Here is a 22,946-nt window from a genome sequence, read left to right on the forward strand (position 1 = left end):
TAATAATCAAGGAAAGCACAGATAAGAAACACTGCTGATTAAGCTTATATTGAAACAAAAAAACACCACACCATGCTTATAAAATAACAGTCATATTGTAAATCTTTGCTAGCATGAGAACTAAAACAAATTGCAACATAGAAAACATAGTACATGATTCTTACGTGTTTTTTTTTTTTTTGTTTTTTTGTTTTTTTGTTTTTTTTTTTTTTTTTTTAAGAGAAAGGTATGAGGCAGCTTGGACAGATTTTACTATCTGCTTTTATTTTTATAGATATGTCAAACCGATTAGAAAGAAAAGAAAAAAAAGCCATGAAGCTATTATCTGAATGTTTGAGAATGCAAGTTCCACAAGAGAGCAAGGAGCGTTCAGTAATGCATAACTAGTCATAACTGTATTCTAGCTCAAGGAAGTCTCTTAATGAAAGGATAGTTTCTCACCAATCTTGAAATTGAGGTAATCAATCACATACAAAAATGGCAAAATTCTCTTTTATATGATAGAAAACTATTCCAGTGCGTATATAGAAGTGTAATAAGAACAGACAAAGCACAACCAAGATGATTATCCTGAACACAGGCGTACTTCAGATTATCGCATGTGTCAATTTATATTGGACATTGCTCGAACTTGAGCAATCTTCCCCAACATGAAGCAGGAAAAGGGGAGAAAGATCTTGCAAGTATACCAAGACTAGTTATGCAGAAATCATTTCCTCCCCATCGCTGATGGAATGCTTAGTTGGTGAATAAGAAAAACAAAACACAAACAGAATGTGAAACACTGAAATATATCCACCGAATGCAACACCTAGATTAGTTAAAATCTGTCATACATTTTATAAGAACTCTGTATGACTAGATATATTACACACAGTTGTGAAGCGCAAATAACACTGGTTAACATACGAATATGAAGTACAATTACCTTCTAGAAAAGTGTCCCTTGGACTGCTCAGAAGTAGTATTAGACTGCACTTTGGGTGTCTTTGAAATAGATTTTCTACTCTCAGGAGGGCTATGTGCCTTATGTTTTGCCTGCCCTAAATGTGACCTGTCAGTAGAAAGTCAAAACAGAAAGCTATCAGGATTCCAAGATACAGATACAAACCTGTAGATGGAATTATTTATTTTTTTGGTCCACTTACAAATGTTAGTTTACAGCTTCAACCCTTTCCATATCAACCCCTAACATTAAAACAATATTTCAAAAGAATCACCTGGTGCAATTACAAATCACCACCAGCACAACTGTTTTGTAAAGCACACATTTAGTCATTTTAAATTAATAAAACATCTTCTCACACCTCAGCTGTGTAGATAAATTTGACATTTTCTGGTGTGCAAGATTACTCACTTGAGCATTAAGTTAGCACAGTAAGGCACAAAACTAGAGCACCCGTCAAAGACCTCTTCTCAGAAACAAATACTCATCAACCTCAAGATTCCATACATTAAGACTATCCAGTTACGAGTGTTTACAAGTTTCTCTCTTTGTTCTTCAGTTTAAGAAAGTCAAATGCTCAGAATGGGAATGCAACCAGTTCACTCAGTAGGAAAACTCAACCTTGCCAGTTATTTTCTGGCTCCAGATCCACTAGTTCAAAGGATCAAGAGCTCTTTGGTAACAGCGAAAGAGGAATGAAGAAATGCATTCTACCAATGAAGGAAGTCAGATGAGAGGAAACCTGTGATGTCAGAGAAAGGAATAAGTTTCATACAGGTAAGCTACAAGAGGTCTTCCAAGCAGCTTTCAGATGCATGCAAAAAAATAGTTTACTGCATAAGCTCTCACTGGAGGACAAAGATCATAATATACCACAGATAAAATTTAAGACTTAAGTTACACCTTCACATATTCCACATCTACTTTCAAAACCAATCAGAATTACCACCTGCAAAACTCGGAAGAGACAGCTCTCATGAGCATTTGAAACAGCATAGTATAAATAATTGCTAAGGCAAGAGACATCTCATTTGTACTTCCCCAGATAAAACACGCTTTTGACTCAGTTGCCACCAGGAGAACTCTGCTGCTCATATCCCACTAACCTACGTGAGACCTCTGACCATAGTATTAATGTTGGAAGAAGCAATGTTTCAAACAACCATCGCTTATATGCTATTAACCTAGGCTATCTAGTCCTTTGATTTGAGCTATGCAAACATCTTTGAATCGTATAGAAGGGGAGAAATGTAGATTTCAGATTTAAGTGTTTTCTCCAACCCATGCCCCCAAACATCAAAAAGTTGAGGCCAAAAGAATAAGTGGAAGATTTAGAAAAGTTCCACAAGCTTTCAATACCTTCTTCCAACCAAATGACAAATCTAGCAGCAAAGGTTAAGCTAAGCCTGCTACTGACCAGAAAGTTTCACCATCCTCTTAAGGATTTCAACACAAATTTTAGTAGGAAAAAAGTACCACATCTATCCTAAGTGATAACCACATGATAATTTCCTTAAGAGTCAAAATAGTAAAACTTCAGTAATATGACTGTTGCTCTTGAAAACTTTCCTTCCTCTGTTTTCTTTCAAAGTATTCTTATTCACTCAGTTACTCTAACATATGAATGTACCTGGCCAAGGTGTCTTCCTGGTTTCAGCTGGGATAGAGTTAATTTTCTTCCTAGGAGTTGGTACAGTGCTGTGTTTTGGCTTTAGTCCGAGAATAATGCTGATGACACACCCACATTTTAGTAGTAGCTCTGTAGCACTTACCCTGATCAAGGACTCTCATGCTCTGCCAGTGAGGAAAGGCACAAGGCAGCAGGAGGGAGCACCGTCAGGACACCTGTCCCAAACCAGCCCAAGACATACTCCATACCACACAGCATTATTCCCAGTATATAAGCTGGGGGGAGTTACCCAGAAGGCCCAGATCACTGCTCAGGTCAGGCTGGGTTATCGGCCAGCAGGTGGTAAGCAATTGTATTGTGCATCACTTGCATTTATTGGGTTTGTTTTTTCTTCCTCCTTTCCCGTTTTAGTTTTACATTCTCCCCCCTTGTTATTTCCCTTATCATTATTAGTAGCAGTAGTAGTATCGAGCTTTAGTTATTAAGCTGTTCTTATCTCAGCCCACAGGTTTTACATTTTTACAATTCCCCTCCCCATCCCACCCAGGGCAGAGGGAAGGGGCATGAGTGAGCAGCTGCATGGTTCTGAGTTACCAGCTGGGCTTAAACTACAAAAAAATAAATCTAAGAGCATAACAGTCTGAAAAGATTAACATCATCTTCTGCAAATTACTCTAGTAATTTGTTTTTATTTCTTATAATAAAAGAAACCATTTTTCCTATCAAAAACAAGTGAAACAAAACAGATCTCTAGCTCACAATAGCAAACTCCAAGGTAAACTTGAGAACCTTTCATCTCATCCTGAGTGTTTGGATTTCCCTTTTCCCAACAAAGGATTAAGGCGTGAAATTTAATTTTCCCCTTGAAATGTTTTTATTATGGGAGTAACAGAAGTTGTTACATAATTTACACTTGGCAGGAATCTCATTTTTCATGTAAGCTAATCGATCAGGGTTCATTTATTTTGCAGTATATTTTTAAAGGTTATTTTCACTTAAAGATTTTTGGTTTGCTTTAATTAGAACTGTATTCAACTTCATGCTTTAAGTATTCACACAAATAATTTAAGATCTTTTCAACTAAAATATGGCTAAAGGAATACATCAAAACATCAAGTATTAAAATCGGGCACTGGAGAGTTTCCACTTGTTCCAGGCTTCCCCCCTTTCACCGTTATTCCCTTCAGGTTCTTACAAGCTTTACAAACATGTTTTAATACCATTGTCCAATTTATGTGGATCAAGACAGCTACAACCATATCCCAGGGATTGCAAACACTGTATCATGCAGGTTATTTGCATTTGCTTTATTTTCTTTATCCATCAATCTAACCATAGAAATAACACAGCCAGAGCAGAAAGCTTACACTAGAAACATAACAAATAGGGAGTCAAGTGACGAGGATTTTTTTATTATTATTTTATTTTTGAAGACCTATTGTGCTCTCACTTCTCTTCTTTGAGTTTAATGATTCACTTGCATGTGTTGCGAAAAGAAGGTATAGAAGACAATAGCAACTGCACGCAGTAGCATATCAGTTAGAAGGAGCATGACATTAACTCCCCTTCTCCAAGATTCACATGACTGAAGGCAAGCAGACTGACGATTTGGAGAGACTGCAGGATTAAGTTAAAAGAACTTCAACCAACAAGTATCATTGTCCCAATTTATATTAAGGCTGTGACAGCTTGCTTAAGTTCTTGTTAAAAGTTAACTTACATACAAAGATAGCTAGAATACTTGAGCAAGAAACAAAAGGAGTAACGCTTGCAGAACTAAGTGCTATGAAAGGTACATGGGCAGTTAGAAGATTGATTCTTGTTAAAGACTGTAATCTACCTGTACTTTTGGCCATAATTCACGGCTTTTAACTCATAACTTACCTAGTTATAAGCTCTTTATTCTTTTCCATTAATGTATCATTCATTCAGAAGCTTCACTTAAACCAATATTCCATCATCAAGCATTTTGAGAGGCTGTTCCTCATGATTGATGAAAAATGATAATTATTTATGAATTTGAGTTTGTACACTTCAACTTGCAGGGGCAGGTCCAGGAAGACTGAGTACTTGCTGCACCTTCAATTGTTGCTTTGGGGTTTTTTGGGGTGGTTTTTTATCCTTCTTTATTTCCTTCTCTTCCCCCTCCCCCCCCCCCTTTTTTTTTATGCTTTGGTTTGGTTTGTTTTTCTTGGGTTTTTTCCCCCAACTTCCAGACAGTTTCATAACCCATCCCAAGGCTTCACTCAACCGGGCAAAGCTGTCCGCTGATACACAATTTAATTCACAGTCAGTTTAGAGTAACACACATACATAAGTTGACAAGTGACCCACCATTTAGTTTGCAGTGTTTATATAAACAGCCCTTAGCCTTCCTTAGCAAAACCATAATAAAGAACCAACTAGAACCTGTCCTCAGAGTTACTCAATGCATATTAAAACACCATACCTTTTGAAGTTAGTTAATAAACAAAGTGTTTCATCTAAGTCATGCTCCTCAGCAGCTGAGTGAGGTATTAAATGTTTCCAAACATGAAGTCTACAAAACTAAACACCCTTTTACTAATCTGTCAAAAGCAAGATTCAAAAAGGGCAATAGCACACATGAAGTAGGCTGTGTAAAAAAACCCTACTTTCTCTCCTCAGAAACACTTCACTTGTCTTACCCATAGACTCAAACATTAAATTTAGTTTATGCACAAGTCTCAGTTAGGATATTACCATTTAACGTATTAAGACTGTTTAGAAGAATCTTGTTTAGAGGAAAAGTGGTGTGACAAAAACATTCTTCTTGCATTATTATTTGGAAAAGGCCAGTCCAAAGTGTTTTCCAGATTCTGCTTATAACTTATGTTCTCTATTCAGTTAAAGATTTTTGCCTTCAATCTCAAATGCACAAAACTGAAATTCTGAAAACTTGAGATTTTTATAGAGTATCATACTTTCATACACAACTGCAACAGCATAGCAGTCATTTATGTCAAATTAGTATCCTACTGAGATACTGTTTCCAAAGATTTCAGAAGAGTGACAATATGCATATTAAAAAAATAAGTGCCACTGTCATTTCATGCCACTAAAATATTTAAAAAGTTTGCAGCAGTAGGAAACAGTTCTAGTACATAGGACCACTTCCATTACTCCATACCAATACACTGAAACATTGCTCGCAACTGAAAGGAGTAGTAAACTGCACCACTTTCAGAAAAGAACTTACTGTGTGCCTCACAATATAGCTTCCAAATTGCTCCCATTCAAAATAAATACTATGGCATCACTGGGAACTTAAGCCATAAAGGCACAATTCTTCAACACACATGGTGACAATGTAGATATAGAGTTAAAAAAGTGACAGTAAGTACCTTCCACCCCCTCCTCCTGCCCCCATGAAAAGAATGCTCTCATTAATGCATCCGCTTCCCACTCTTCTTTGGTTTACTGCTGCAAAGGGAAGCTTTAGCATCATTACTGCTTCCTTACAAACCTGCAAACAGTCATCCTTCAGTGGAAAGTGCTGGAAGAGATAGTTCAGACAAGAGTTTATGCTGTACAATTAGGAAGGTGCCATCATAACTGTAATTGTAATTAGAACGATAACACCGAATACTTTGCAATCTGGTAGTAAGGCCATTAAGAACTATAATATCCACAAGAGCAGAAAGTCATCCAAAGCACAAAGTTATTTCAACATCAGTCTGACAACAGGAAGTGAAGAATCATATTAGTCCAACTTCAGTAAGGCCAGTTTGATTATGTGCATATATGGGGGAGAAAACAGTTCACCAGTTATAAGTCTGTTTTCAAACACATTCTTCACTTCCATTAGAGAAAAGCACCCATCACAGATGCCAAGTTCCCTTCCAATTTGTGCTGCAACAATCATCTTACACTATTGGTGAGCCACTTAAAAAAAAAAAAAAAAAACAAAAAACAACAAAAAAAAAAACCAAAAAAACCCCCCAAAAAAAAAAACCCACCACACAAAAAACAACAAAACAAAAAAAAAAATTTACCCAAAAAAACCCATGCAACTGTAAAAATCAAGCACTCAAAGCTCATATCAAGTTACTGTGTTGAGTGTGAAATTGCTAGTAAAACTCCAGCAGAAAACACATCATGGGCTTCCCCCACTCATTTTGACTGCTAGTATTGATGTTATTAGGGTAACATCAAGTAAGCCCAGTCTAGACAAAGAAGGGTTTGCACTGTTGCTTCCAGGTTCATCCAAATCTGACAGTATGTCACAGGAGGAAGATTACAACCATTTATGCTTTACATACTAGACCAGAGAGGAGTTTGGAATTTCCCAGGTCCTCAGGCAAGTGAACAGTAGCTGCCCAGCAAGTTAAACTGATGAAGTTTTAAATGACAACCTTTAAGCTGCAAAAGGGTCAAAGACTATATATAGAAGAACATGCATTAGCATTTCATCTTGGAAGTGATACCATTCTCCAGCCTCTCTCCTTACTTTCTAACACCTTACTCAACCCAAGCTTATTGTAGTGTTCACTCCACTCGAAGCGTAAGAGATAGAGGCAAAGCTAAGGCTATTGCAAAGCCATTTGACTACACAACCACGCACTTACATTAGAACAGTTGACTTCACATCACTCCGAAATTACAGTACAAGTGACAAACTGCAAAAACACTCGAAGTTTTTGTCACTTATTTTGTATTTTGAAAGTGCGTGCACCTTAGCCACGAGAAAGCTTTAAGAAAAAAGCTGCTGCATTTCCAGCATTTAGAAATGCTATTTATACAAAGAAAGAAATGTAATCAAGTACACAAGTTCAGACAGTACTGAAACTTGTCCTTGCTCGAAGGGATATGACTGCGCATCTGTGACCAAAGTGAAGTAACCTTCTCCAGCATTTCAGAAGGTGTGGCCCTTAAGTTTGCTTATAAACTTTGTGGCTAATTTTAGGCATGAAGCAACAACCCCCTATAGACTCACATTACTGCTTAATTCCCTGCACAGTACCAGGTTTTTTGGGGGTTTGTGGGGTTGGGATTTTGTGTGTGTGTGTGTGTGTGTGTGTGTGTGTGTGTGTGTGTGTGTGTGTGTGTGTGTGTGTGTGTGTCTTGGTTTTGTCTGGGGTTAAGAAACACGTGGATCTAGTAAAGTGACTGAATAACATCTTATACTGTCTGTACATTAAGAAGTAGTGCAGATTAACAGACAAAATCATAAAGCAATATAGCTGCCATTAAGGACCAATGTCCACCAGTTATGCATTTTAATGATTTCTACTTCAAAGCAGAGCAGACTTCAACCACAGGTGACCAGGATGCAGGAGCTGCTTTCACAGAGCACAACTTCCAGTTTACTTTGATCCAAAAAAGATTCCAATTCGAAGTTCTTCAAGACTATTTCATGATGTTAGCTAAGACACAGTAGGTAAGGATGATAGATTTGCTTCAAAAGAACATTCTCAACTCCAGTTAAAATACTAACACAGATGCATCCTAAGTCCACAGGTTTTTTTGCCCATTATAAGCATATTATTGAAACTGCTCTTTCCACAGTTTGTTCATTCTGTTCAAATGAATTTACAGCTGAAATTGAAGAGTTTCACTTTATGGATGACAAATGTGAAAAAGACTAGAAGTAAGTTAGCGTCCCAAGTGTTCCAAAAAAGCTAATGTAAGAAAAGGAGTGTTTGATTGGAGGGAAGGGAGGAAAAAGGGGGGACATTGCGCTTTTTTTTTAACGTAGCAGACAAAGCAGTGTCGATCACCAGGGTACAGGAAGGCTTAATGAAGAAGGTACACCAAGCTGTGAACTCTAAACCCTCCTATGTACTGTTCAATAGCAGAACTAGAACATACTATGCCACCTCATGTGAGGAAGGATTAGTCCTGAGGTTTGTGTCTAAAGCCAGGCAACCAGAGACAGAGTGACTGTTATCAAGAGCCTGCCTCTCTCCATTTAATCTACAAAATTTTCAAGGACCTGATAGATCTGTCTTAGACTGTTCCTTGCACAATAGCCACTTCTGCCCAGCAGCTTGCTAAAGAAGAAACACAGAAGACAGTAAAAGAAACCAAATTCATTATGAAGTTTATATTAACCAGCATGTTTTATGCAGGCCTTTTATATTCTTTGCCAGCGAAAAATGCTTGTTCAGAGATAGAAAATCAGGGGAGGTCCTGTTCTACAGAGCCTGCATTGTCAAAGAGGACTGTAAGCTTCCATCCTCTTCACTCAAGCAAAGAGCTTTGGTTCTGATAAAGGTCGTAGTTCAGGAGTACAATACACTCTTGCTCATGGAAGTCTGATACACACAGATTTGAGGAGGTCCAGTCACTTAAGACAAGCTGCATCTTGAATCATTGTGTGATAGCTTAAGTTACAGACCACAATACCTCAAAACACCAGATGAGTAACTTCCTTGCAAGAAAACAGTGCTACCGCTAAAATTCTTCAATTTGTCTGACTCACTGTAGAGGTCTCCCTGGCATTCCACTGTAAAATCCGAATAAACAGTAGATATCTGAAGAAGAATCCCCACCCCATGCCCAAATAACTGGGCTCTAGTTTTTTATTCTAGGAAGAGGATTACTAATCCCAGGTCAAACTCAGTGTAAAAGGAAAGAGCTCATAGGGCAATATCCAACTTAAACACCCATTCAGATGTAGAGATAACACAGAATGGAATGAAGGGGTCACCATGTCAGCATGTCTCAGTTAAAGGAGGAGTATTCTCTACAAACAATTCTAGCTTGCAAAATAATCAGCTACATAGGGCAGCAACTTCCTCCTCATTATGCTACAGAAGCCCAGGAGAGAAGTCTTGTGTTTATCATCTGCTTTTCCACTTGTGCAGTAGATTGGTTTAGAAAAAGTGAAGCTGCCTTTTGCAGATTGAATTATTCCCTGCAAGATTCTTTAGAATAGCTAGCCTCCTTCAGCCATTCCACAGTGACCTTGTTCTCAGACTTCATATTAGCAAGAAATACATCTTATCTTTGTTATACATTATAGCCTGATTTCTTAATAGTAAAAAAAATTTTTGTGCCACTGACCTGCAGTATTTTAATACTCTTATACCCCAAAAAAAAAGAGCCCAAGATACACATATTCAAACAACTGCACCAGTAACACCTCTGAGGAAGCAGAATATAGACAGATGCTTCCTACTATGATACTAACACTTTTTTTCATTAGATTAATATTGTAACAAAATTAAAGGAGGACCTATCCATACGAGCTCCAGTCAGATGACTACTCTTAATTCTTCAAAGGACACAACAATAACTATAGAGTCAGCATCCACAGAAAAGTTTCAAGGATCATCTTTGTTCTGCATTGTAGAGGCATCGCTTACAGAACAAATCCAATTTGGTCCACTTGGTCACTAGCACAAGTATATTAAAAGGATGGCAAACCTTTTGTTCCTGAATTATTCAAAAGCTGCACTGGATTAATATAAAGCGCAAGGGAACAGAGAGGAGGCAGTTGTTCAGTCTTCTCTAATAGAGATACAGATTTTTTTTCCCCCCAGATTACACGTATTTGACTTCTCCCCCCCCCTTTTTTTTTTGTTATCAGTGAAGGAAGAAGAGAAAGAAATTTACTACTACCGTGATTTTCAGAATGTAGCTCAGTTACACTTTTTCTCCATAGATCTACTACTACTATTCTAGCTAAACATGCATGATTGAAAGTTATCCATGTCTTAATCCCATGCAATGACAGTACAGATAGCATTTCAGGGGCAAGAAGTTGTTCTTTAACAAGTTTCAGTGCTTAGAATGGAGGATAGAAAACATCATTCTCTCATCAAATCAATCTTGCTTTTACACATTAAAACACACTCACACACAATAGCCATACCTTCCTCCTACTGCGTCGTCTTGCGGCTGGGCCCCAGCAGTGTTCCTCTGTGAACGTCGCAGTGACCCCCCTGGATTGTTATTAGGCCGGTTGGACATTGGCACCTCTCTCCTGAAGGGACATACCCTTTCTAGACACTATCATTCACTGAAAGACAAGAGAGAGAGATAATCATAAGAGACTTGGTATGAAGCTCACAGTCATTCCTCAAGAGGCAAATGTAAAATGCTATTGCTTAAGACAAAAACCTTTGAACAATTTTTAGTTAAGACACAAGACTTAGTTAAGACACAAGGACCAAGATCCTTCTCAAGAATCTTTAAATCTTTTAAATTAAATCTTTAATACAGAGCAACCAGTTCTCAATATATATACCATACAGATGACCTGTTGGACTAGATGACCTTTAAAGGTCCCTTCCAACCCAAACTATTCTATAATGACATGCTGCTTTTCTTGTGGGCTTTTATAATTATTTGAAGGAGACCAGACAAGTGCAATTTAAGATGACCTGTATTTGTCAACACTAAGTAAAAACACACCAACTAGTAAGACTCAATGCCTGATAGAAAACAATAGTATTTAAGCATTTTAACCTTCACTGTGGGAGATTACAATGCCAGTTTCAGGAATAAACAGAAGTATCCAGAAGATTACACAAGTAACTTAACTAGTTTGCTTTTAAAACAGCTTCTTTCTCTAGGCAGATTTATGCAACTTCCATTTGCGTAAAGATACATAGTAATTCAGGAAAGAGATCTAGCTATATAAGCAAGTTCTTGCTCACCAGAGCTTAGTTAGTGGGAAGAGGTATTTGAGACAGAAGAATTAATGAGTGAACACATTTAAAAAAAAAAAAAGAATTTAACAAACAACAAATTAAAAAAATTTTAAAAATTCAAAAAATAAAAAAAAAAAAGAAATCAATGTGATGGCTTGGTATTACTACTTGTGGAATTGCTTTGTGACTGCTAGAGATCTGCACATTATTTTGGTAGTTATTTATAGAAGACTACCATAACATCTAGCTGCAGGCCTCAGAAACAGAGGTCTTTCAGGATCAAGCCTCACTTAGATCTTCAGTGAAAAAGTAACTTTTGTATCCTATGCTAAATTGCTATTTCTATACAAAGAGCATAGCAACAGGACCAAAACGAGCAAATCCAGTTTTACTGTTACTAATTGTGTGGAATCTGGGGGGGAGAAGGGAATGGAAAAAAGTATTTGCAGGAGAAAAAAGCCACAAAAAGGAAAATAACCCAAGTTTAAGAACACAATAATCTATATGCTGATTCATTATATCTATAGCACAGTAAACAAGAAGTCTGCCAGGAAAAAGTTTAAAACATTTCAGCTGCAGATAACTAAGGCTCAGTGCAAATTTAAATGCCTCCAACAAAATAGTTCTCAAGACCTGGCATTGTCAGTAAAGCCAGACAATACTTGACTATATTTATTCCTCTCAAAAAGCCTTACAGAATTGAATATAAGGGAGTGGTGGGGGAAGAGGGGGATCCTAAATTATTCCATTTTACTGTAGGACACAAGAAACCAGTACATAAATTGGTATTATGCAAACCATTACCTCACAAACCTAGTACAATGCCAAAAGGAACATACATACAATCTAGACACCTGCACAGCACACAGTTAGTAATCAGGATTCTGCTAGTTCAGATCCAGTCTTGTTACACTGTAATGATGCAGCCTAGTACTGAAAGCTCCCAGTTAGCATTCCAGAAATATTTTAAAAAAGCTCCAGGAATCAAGGAATAGAAGTTAGGCAGAAGCGCTCCCCATCCTAATCCCAGGAGTCAAAAGCATCTTTTGAAAGTTCTTATGTTCTTCCCACTACGAGGTCCAACACAGCAGCAGACAGCAAAAGCCGAAAGTAGGACTGATTAGCAAATCACTGTCTTTACCTTATGCTTAGAAACTTGAAAAAATATAAGTAGAGCACAAAATACATGATTCCACAAAATACAGTTGTTCAATGAACCTCACAACTAAAAAGTCTTGATGACTGAGAAGCTGAGAAAGCTGTAAACCCTACTCCTCAAAAGCTGAGCTTTCTCTCTTCGTGACTATTTTTCTTATCCTAACTCCTTACTCATAGCAAATATTCACACCAGCTTTCCAGTAACGCATGACACCTTCAGTCTACAACTTCTGATACTTTAGAGCACAAAAAGGTTTACAGTGGAACAGAAAAAGCCTGCTATAGCTGGAAATTATGACAGCTTGCTTGTGCAGGCAGATTAGTCAGGTTGAGGAGAGCACAAATGGTAGCATTTTCTTCAGAGTATGCTACAGATGGCAAGACAAGGAGCCTAGCATTAACCAGGCTGAAAGTTGACCAAGGTTCCAACACTACCTAGGGCATCCAGCTGAAGTCAATCACAGACACTATCAAATGCTATCATGCATTCTCTACCTCTTTATATTCAAAGACAAAATAAAAAAAAAAAAAAAAAAAAAACAAAAGAAAAACCCCACCAAAAAACCCCACCAAAAAAAAAAAAAAAAAAAAACACCACCACCAAAAAAAGCCATCTCTTCATAAGCACCAGCAAGCAGGCACGTTCTGTGCATTTTCTGAAAGGAGGGAGCAGTGTCCTCTCCAAAGGCCAACTGATGCTGAAATTGGGTACTCATGTCAAACTAGCAGTCACACTATGGCATGGTTGCCATTATCTATTGTATCACCTCGTACTGACTATAGGAACACACATTCCAGCCAGTTTCATTCTGCAAAAGAATCAGTGCTCACTCTACAGCTCTGCTAGGTCAGCAACATGCCTTCCTACCTAGGGCCAGTACAGGGGCTCCTCCACTGAACACAAGAAGAGTTAGGTTGAAGAAAACATCACACAAGCAACCCTGGTGCTGCCTAGGGAAACTTCAGTTTAATGTTTATCTGTCTGGGTCAGCCCAGCCATTTTAAGTGGTCTATGCTTAGAAGTTATTCAGCACAGTGTGTTGTCATATTTTCAGTTATGTAGAAGAACAAAATGGCAGCTGTTTTACCCCGCAAGGCACCTGTGAAGTTGAGATGATGTCCAGTTACCTTCTCTACTGAAACCTCTCAACTTTAACTGTATTTCTTATTGTGTAGGGTGTAACTATATGACTCCCAGTTTGTCTTTAAATATAATGCTGCTTCATGATTCAGCTATGACCTTTAACATCAAAATATTAACTTAAGTCTCACTGCAAGTATATAAAGCCACACAATACCATGTGCCCAGTTAGCCTAGTAGGGAAAAGATCTTTTCAGTGGGTCACAACTGTCTTCCACATGCTACAAAAACAAGAAAAGCGCCCCAAGGATTTAAACTGTTCTCTTTCAGACTTGTCCCTCCATCTGTAAGCCGCACTGCCAGCACTTGGCTTATTCTTCCCCCTCTTTAGATACCTCAATTCAAAGAAGATGCACAAGCCAGTAGATTAGCTGAATGTGGCAGTGCAGCCCTGTCACATTTTAAGACAATCTCCTCAACTACAATGAGCATTTTTCCCACACCCCCAACAAAAAAAGCACTACAACTGTACATCAGACCTAAATGCTTCAGTTGACAGACTTTGCAATTTGAGAATTCTAAGTTCAGGTCCTCCTCTAGCATGAACTTTTGTAAACAAGCCATTTTAGTTAATGTTTCACAACTCCATATACCTAGCTGTAATGACGCCAAAGCACTGGCCCACGGATGCTCTCCTCGTAAGGAGACTCTTTAGATTGAGGATAAATTCTAAAACCCAGCATTTCAAATAAACCCACAACACATCTTCTGAAGATACCTAACAGCACTGGCATATCATTGTTATTATACTGCATAGTATTCTTGAGTTTTAGTAAACACTTCGACTACCATTAACGGTTCTCTTTGTTACTGTACAGGAAAGGAACTAGACTTCATTTCTGTAGACCTATTACAAACACTACAGCTAATGTATAGCTAACCTTATTTAGAGAGGTTCCACAGGAACACAAGATACAAAAAAACCACCTGACAACTTGCCATGAAGCCTTTACTTTTCTTCTCATGGGAAAGCCAATAGGAAGAGACTGACACTTTTCCACAGCTTTAAAGCATGAAATAGACAACTACAGAACAAGCCTGTATTGGCTTTTACTTAACCGAAATCACCACAGTTGACAGGGAATTCCTTCAGGGAAGGAATTGCCTGTTGCAACGTAGGCTACAGAGAGGAAAAAAGAGTAAACTGAAGCACTCCAATAGCCTCTAGGGCCACTAACAGCGTATCAAGGCACACCAGTAACAACCCCTGTAAAAATGGAACTGAACCCTTTCACAACAAAAACGCATTCCTCATCCTCTACTTGGATGAGCTCTAGAACTTGTTTGTTTGGGAGGTGTGTTTGGTTTTTGGTTTTGGGAGGTTTTTTTCAGCTCTCAGCAAGAGTCTTGGTAGTATAAGAAACTTTTAGGCTTTTACACTCCAATTTCCTGAATATTTAAGGATATGCCTAGCACCTCTGCCTGTAATACTTCTTAATACCCATTAGTAGCTTAGACCTGAGCTAAGCACGCTGGTCAGTACACTTCTCTTTTGTACCTTGGCCCCAAAAACCAGTGCCTTACTAAATGCTGCTGCAGCAATCCAGCTTCTCAAAATTGCAAAGACTTACTGCCCTGAAGTCAGTATTAGGCAAAAGGGAGGGAGAAGGAAAAGACATGAGGATGTTTGTACGCCTTGTAAGTTCAGAACATTTTCTTCCAGTAAGTTGCACATCTTGCCAGACAGAACCCAAAGTTTAGCATACTTATCAGAAAACATTAAGTCTAAGACTTCAAGTTTATATTCCTTCACTTCAACATAAACAATATTAATTTACTTGATCAACTGTATCTGTGATAAACCTAGTCAGTTAAGGTAGAAGCAACATTGTAAATACATAAGCATACAATGCATTTAAGAGTTGAGACTTTAATTGCAACTAAACTGAAGAACTTAGTGCAGATGGTTTAGTAACTCCTGAATTGGTTTGGACCTATACTACTTAAATTAAAACTGATCTCATAGCTACACCTCATTTTTGCTCACTGCTCACAAGGTTCTCCTCATTTACCTGCAAACACACACCTATTTTCCTGACTTGCAAGCAAGCACTTGCAACCACTCATTCAATTACTTCTACTACACCAGCTGACTCAAATACATTAGGACGACCTTTTAGTCCAGTTAGTTGCTTTAAACTGAGTCTCATGCAGCTGACTTTGACACAACGTTCTTCCTCACTGTACTCTCCAAATTGAACAGTTATCCACCTGCCCAGTTCTTCCACTGCAGCCCTCACTCCCAAACATAAATTTCATGTCACAGCTCCATGCAGGCAGAAGCTTGTATTTTCAGTGTAGCTGCCTCCTGCCCCTTCTGCTTGTAGAAATAGTTCATGGAATAACTTAGGGAGTGGGTAGAACAACATACTGAAGATTTCTGAGAAAACTTTCCTATGACATCTCCCAAATTCTCATCATCCCTCCATTCTTACTGACAGCAAATTTCTACACACAAACAAGGGGAAAAGATACTCTCCCATGAGCTGCAAGGTACTGTACAGTAAGGTGTATGGATTTTGCCTGTGTTCGTGCAAATCCTGGGTTACTCAGCTGCATGAAAGCATTGAACCTTAAGGAATTACAAGTGCTTCTTAAAAAACAACCAACAACCACAAAAAAAAAAAACAAACCCAAAAAAAAAACCAACCAACACAACACACCAACCAAACCCTACACACAGAAATGCATGCACAAATGAACTAACTAGAACAAATTCAGTACATATAGAAAGTCTTCAGGACAAACAAGATTTTACAGTCTCCTAGTATTGTACCATTACCTCACTGCTGGGAAGACAGACAAGTAAGTATGAAGGAAATCTCTTCTTAAAACAAGCATGTCAAGTGGCAAGGAAACAGATTCCTACACCTTTTCCAGCACAAACTTAAACAATTCTACATGCACATTTGTCAGTTCTCTTATAAGACATTAGTAAGATACCAATATGACAACAAGCAGAATTTAACAGCATATAGAGGCAACCTCCTCTTCAAACCAGATGCCTTCTTGATTCAGGGTTCAACTGGAGTACAAGAGTTAAAATCATTAAAAAAGCCATGGCTGGAAAGGATCTTGAGATCATCTGGTCCAACCTCCTGTTGAAAGTAGGACCTTTGATTACTTTAAAGATCTTTCACTCTGCTAAGAAATGACAATTTCCAACCATGGTGACAAGATACATTCTGAGTTCTGGGCAAGAGCAGAAAGGCAAAGGGTGAATCATGAGAGATACCCTGAAGCAAGGGGAAAGAAGAAAACCTATAATCACGAATTAGGTAAGATATCAAAACATCATGCCAGGTACAAAGGTATGCAAAGAAGACTATCATAAAACAGTATTTTCAACAGAAGCATTTGATAAGTAGTGATGCAATAGATATCAGTTAAAGTAACCCAAGATCTCAGATCTGTGTAGATCTACAGGTGTGCAAGGACACATTCCCCATCACTCCCAAGGCCCACCATTCTGAGAGGAAAAGAAACAACTCTGGCCCTGCAATCACGTATAGCTCAGAAAGCACTCCCTCCCCTTCAGTTCCTCAAAAACACAATCCAGTAACCTGGACCAAGATGAGGAAGTGAGCAAAATGGGCATGTAAGCTGTAAATATCAACGAGTCTGGTCACTGAAGCCATTATAGGACTAGCTCACATGTCCATTTTTACACTGGGTAACTTCAGACAATACATAAGCTGCTAGCCAGAGACAGGTTTTTCCAAATTGCTAAACAAGCAAACAAACAAACAAAACAAAAAAACCCAAACAAAAAAAAAAGAGGTATGGATAATGGATACCGCAGACAACTACTTCTCAATTATCAGTAAGCCATAAATACACTCAAGCTACGAGCTCCACAGGGGGCAGAGGGAGGGGGAGGTTATGAGGACAGGAATCACAGAATCAACCATGTTGGAAAAGACCTTTAGCATCATCAAGTCCAACCATTACCCCAAGACTGCCAAGTCCACCACTAAACCATGTCACTGAGGGCCTCATCTACACATTTTTTTTTTATTTTTTTTTTTTTTTTTTTTTTTCCTAAAACACTTCCAGGGACTGTGATTCCACCACTTCCCTAGGAAGTGGTAAATTAGTAAAGGAACAGGAGTTACCCCCTGTTCGACTCACTAACTTTGCAACAGTCCGTCATCAGAAGGTTATGGTAACCTTTGGGCCTTGCTACATTAGGAAGAAGTCAGCTTTCCTTTGCAGTCTTTCAAGAGCTTAGACCTTGTCTAGCCTTCTAGCTGAGAGAGTGGCAATGCAGAAGGCTGCCTTCACAGAATCAGCAAAACCAATGGCTAGGAACTTGAAAGGGTATAAGCACCATGTTAAGACTGCATAGACTGCATCTATACATACATGTCTATAATGACAAAGATTAGGAAAAGAAAGTCTTGTCATGGAAGAGAAAAGGAGAAGAGCTAAAAACATCTTCGTTTGTGATCTCATGGTTCAGAATTAGGGGAAACTATACTGCTAATTGGCAGTTAGATTATTGTTGCCTCAAACTGAAGATTTGCAAGTTCTCACAGTAGATTCTCACACTGAAAATGCCTCTTTAAAGATGCACAACACTGCTCACCAGAGGAATGCCCAGGTTGTTAGGACTCTGTGATTCAACAGGTTATACATGCCATGACCCCAGGCCAGCAAAGTAGCACCCTTACCTACTGACTTCTATCTGGTGAAAGGACTGTAAAGATAGCTGTGCAAAAGATACCATAGCTTGAGAACACGTAGTCAAGGGAAGTCAGAGGTCAAGTACTGTTCAAGGAAAAATCTAAACACATGCTATCACATGCTCCAGTGTTGATAAGAATAGTTTTGTGACAGCGGGAAGACATTCTGAGTTGCAAAAGCTGTAGAGCCTCCCCTGCTTCAAGGAGATCAGTTGAAGTCTGAGACTGCAGAGACCTTTTGCTAGGCCTGATACGGAAAAGCAAACTGAAGACATATTCTGTGACCTGGAGAAGCTTAAAACCTTGTTCCATAATGATTACCAACACCTGGAAACCATCATTGGTTTAGAAAGAAAACAGTGGATTGGTCTACACACCACAACCAGAACTCCAGCAAATCCTTTTGGACTGTATCAAAAAATGAAATATCAAAGAGGGCACTATTCCAAACTACAGACACGCACAGGCACCACTGGTAGATGGCTTTATAACCAGCCACCAGTACAACCGACTGTTCAAGAATCTAAACATCTCAAGAACCAGGAGAAACCTATGGGGGGGGGGGGGGGAGAGGGGAGGCCCACAAATCAGCAAAAAAAGAAAATGCACCTGCATAAGTTAGACAGCAGAATATTCCTGTTCACCTGGACAGCTTAAAGGAACCAAAAGCAAACCAACACTGTTCATGGTCTATTTTGTATATGGTTAAACCCAATACAAAGTTGAGCTCAGATGTCTCAGGTCTGGTTGTATGACCAGTGTGGCCAGATCATGGCACTCAGGAATCCATAGCTTTCATTACTGAAGAAAGAATCATCCTTTTAGTGCACTGAGAAATTAAACCAGGACTGAAGTTTACCTGAATTCTTGTGAGCTGGTTAAGGGGCCTACCCAACATTAAGACTGTAAAAGCCTTTACCTCCTATACTCCTTTCCTCTGGAAGACCTGAAGCTGCAGTTTGAGAAGAAAAAGTAGTGGCATGGAATAAATATAACGTTGTTTTGAAGGCACTCCCCCTCAGTTCTGCCGCCTCACTGTAGTGGGTTATGGGGTTTTCTTCTTACACTCATCAAGGACAGAAATATTACAAGTTGTGTCACTTTCAGACTGCATTTTGGCTCATAAAAGTACAGAAGTGTCACTCGGATCTTAGATCCTCATCCAAAAGAGAAGAAAAACAGAAAGCAGCTGATCCCTAGAGACATTAAAGGCCAGACTAGATTGTGGTTCTGGGCAACCTGATCTAGTTGAAGATGTCCTTGCTCATTACAGGCAGGTTGGACTAGATGACCTTTGAAGGTCCCCTCCAACCCAAACTATTCTATGATTGATTTTATTCTCTTCTCTCTAGCATTCTTAACTTTGGAAATTAGAAGTGTTGTCAACAGCCACTATTCCTCTTATTTTTGAGAGCATTAGCAATGGAGTTTATAAGAAAGACAATCGCATACTACATTTATTTACAAGGACAGATCACAACTTAATTCAAATAATCTACCCTTGTAAAAAAAATCAAAGAATTAAAGTTGTTCTTCTCTAAATAAACTAAGTTTGTTACCTTTTCATGTCACTGTAACATGCTCAAACTAGCTCAATGTAAGTTTTCCATCAGTGTACGGTTTGACATGAATTCATTAATAAAGAGAGAGAATGCTCTCTTGGTGGCAGAATGCCAGAATGCAACACTTGAAAATATCTTCATGATTACAACACCTGTAGTTTCTTGGTCTTCAGTGCCCTGTTTTGGTTTGGTTTTTTTTAACCAGCCAAGCATTAAATTCTGTTGTAATATAGTCAATTCTGCAGCAGCTACATTTTTCTTCAGCACTCACATATAAAGACTATAAGAAGTCTAAAACTCAGAAACTTCTGAATCGATCTATATTCAGTAAAAGAATAATCTGATCTGGATAGCTGCAACTCAGCCCGTGACAGCTCAGCTTAAGAAGCAGCCCAGAAATATTTAAGCCATCTCGGTAACACAGAAGATTTGTTTCACCACATGGAGAACAAGCACACAAACATAGCAAACATTAGCTGCAGAACACTGAACCACTTTTTGTCTCTGTTGACAGCTCCTTTTCCCTTTTAGCACAGGAATGGGAAAAGGAAGGGAAAAGTGCGAAAAAGAGCAAAATTTCTCTGCTAAATCAGATCCTGCAGCAAGAGCTTGACTTCATCTCTACAAGAACTTTAAAATTACTGTTACAGACAAGCTGCTAGACAAACAAGTTTACACTAGGAGAGTCTCAGTACGTAATTCTGCTATCTGTTCCTAATACAAGTGTGGTTCCAACTTGTTAGCAACAATGGAAATATCTTTTTTTTCCTTTTTTAAATTAAACAAAAACAACTGGTATCTCTTCAAGGGAAAACGCATTTTTCAGCAGCCAAATTCTGAACAAAACTCTCCTATTTGTAGTGAATACTACAGAGTTAATTGATGAGTTCTTTGTTTTAGCAGAGTCCCAACAAAAGACATCACAAGCAGAAGAAGTAAAAATCTTCTCTGTCCTTCCTTTTCAGCTTCCCTTAGAAACCTTGGTTTAGTAGGAGCCAAAATTCACTATCTGTGCAATAGTGGCTTAAGCTTTCACTAACACTATAAAAACCAAACATACTGCCTTGGCAAGTGCAAGGGAGAACATTCTCTTCAGAAGAGGGGAACAAACTTGAATGAAGAGCTTTTACCTTCTACAAGACAATACAAATGAGAGAAGAGAACTCTTCATGAAGTACACATCAGTGACACTGCCAGGAATGAAGACAGGTAGGTGTAGGTAGGTGGTCAAATTAAGACCAAGTAAACAGGTGTGGCAAAGTTGGGGCAGGGGGCATTCATTATCAGTGAAGAAAAAAAAGTCAGTTGAGTGATCAGTAAAAAATTCAATTTAGAAGCTCGATTTCAGTATTGTCATGCCTGTGAACAGAGAAGTACCAAAAATCATCACCCACTCCAAGTCTGCCCTGCCCAATGCTTAATGCCCAGCTGCTTTTGAGCTGCACAGCTCCATTTACTTCAACATTATGAGTCTGAATGCAGAACCTATTGCTGCAACACCAAGTCTCTTCCCCATTCTAACCCCACACACCAGATGGTGCCTTATTTGCAGTTTACCATTCACCTGCATCTGGCACACACAGCCCTTAAGTAAAATCAAAGTGCAGTAGCATAAGACAAACACTGATATGGTACATACCCATGTCCTACCTGCAGAGCCTGTTAGACAATACATGCCTCAGGTTGCAGCATGGCAGGTTGCCTGAGCCCTGCCAAGTTCCTAATCAACTTCTGCCAAGCTGTCTTCAATTACAGAGAGATACAGTGAGCTCAGTGGCTAGTAAAACATGGTTTGGCCACCCAAAGTCTAAATCAGCATGAAATGATCTCTGCAATGTTCTAGACAACTAGAAGGGGAGAGGCACAAACAAAAAAAACCCAAAAACAAAAAAAAAAAAAAAAAAACCAAACCCACAAAAAAAAAAAAAACACCACACACCACCAAAAAAAGATTTAATTAGCCACTAGAATTAAGGAATTCAGAGACTAGACCTTACAGAAGTTACTGCTGGAAGAAGACACACAAAAAACAGTTGGCTTGTACATGCAGATTAGACAAGTACCACAGATAAACCCAAGATTATAGGGCATTACGTAGATGCACCCTGAAAACACGGTAGAGGGAAGAGATTGGGTCTTCATTTTAATAATACTCAGCTTCAGCTTGAAACTAGTTTACATACAGAAATGCCAAAATTGGAGAAGCCTGATCATTCATACTAGCATGGCTTAAAAAGAAACACTTTAAAGATAAAAACCAAAACCAAAAAAAAAAAAATTAAAAAAAAAATAATTTCTATGTTTCCAAGGGAAGTGGAGTACACATCTATTTTCTACTTAACTAGAACAGGTCTCAAGTTTTTTTATCTTCAAAATATCATTTAGAAGTCTGGACAAATCAGGAAGATCTCAGGAGTTTCTCTTTTGTTTTTCTAATCACTGCTATTTAGCACCAACTCAAATTGATGTCTGTTAAGGCTTCCTTTCCTACATTGTCTCAAGCATGTTATGCTATCCTGAATTAAGACTTCTATCCAAAAAAGGTCATAGGCCTAATGCATAACAAGATTCCTATGCCACATGATACAATCTGGGAAACAGTTTAATTGTAGCTGTTGAGGAAGAAATCCAATTAAAGCAGGTTAAGTTTCCGGCTTCCTCAGCACTGATCTGCATACAGATCTTCAACTATCACAAGGATACTGCAACAACAAAGGGATTAAAACACATTTAAGGTTTTTAAACTGGGTAGGTGCTCAGTTCCAAGATGCCACTGGCTCATGTGCCACAGGTGCACCTTCTCGACCCAAGAAAAATTTAGACATTGACATAATGCCTTGAACTGATGTAATAAGAGCAAGCTCTAATACACATACCAAATCACTGACATAGGCACAATTAAAGACATTTACCTTGTATGAAATCATGTACCAAACTATCTACCAAATATCAGTTTAGAGAAACAGAAGTTCTGTCTAAAGCTGAACAAAAGGAAGTCACACCCAAAGAAGCACCTGTTGAACACCAAGGATTAATCTATATTAAAGCTGATCCTACCATTGATACGATTAGAACTTCACAGTGCTCAGAGCTATTCTTTCATGGTAACTACACAGAAGAACACACAGTATTAGCTTCCAGGACTGAACTTCAGGAAGGTTCCAACCCTTACAGTCATGGAAGAAGCTGTCAAAAGCCAGAGTATC

At 38.6% G+C, this 22,946-nt stretch overlaps 1 protein-coding gene across 17 annotated transcripts in view; it reads right to left on the reverse strand.

The window, feature by feature from the left end:
* Window positions 1-22,946, reverse strand: part of TRIP12 (thyroid hormone receptor interactor 12) — an 80,618-nt gene that overhangs the window by 42,180 nt on the left and 15,492 nt on the right. For 11 of the 17 annotated variants that reach the window (XR_003992619.1, XM_030494681.1, XM_030494672.1 and 8 more), the window contains exons 2-3: window positions 10,414-10,560; window positions 929-1,054 (exon numbers count right to left, since the gene is read on the reverse strand). Coding sequence is in view for 15 of the 17 variants with exons in the window: in XM_030494681.1 (XP_030350541.1) it covers window positions 929-1,054; window positions 10,414-10,511 (224 nt within the window). In the remaining 2 variants the exon portion in view is untranslated. Of the gene's footprint in view, window positions 1-928; window positions 1,055-10,413; window positions 10,561-11,200; window positions 11,261-22,946 lie in introns of those variants that run through there. The other 6 variants (XM_030494683.2, XM_030494685.2, XM_030494684.2 and 3 more) reach the window with 3 other exon arrangements.

Source organism: Strigops habroptila, chromosome 8, assembly GCF_004027225.2.
Source record: "Strigops habroptila isolate Jane chromosome 8, bStrHab1.2.pri, whole genome shotgun sequence".
Taxonomy (NCBI): Eukaryota; Metazoa; Chordata; class Aves; order Psittaciformes; family Psittacidae; genus Strigops; species Strigops habroptila.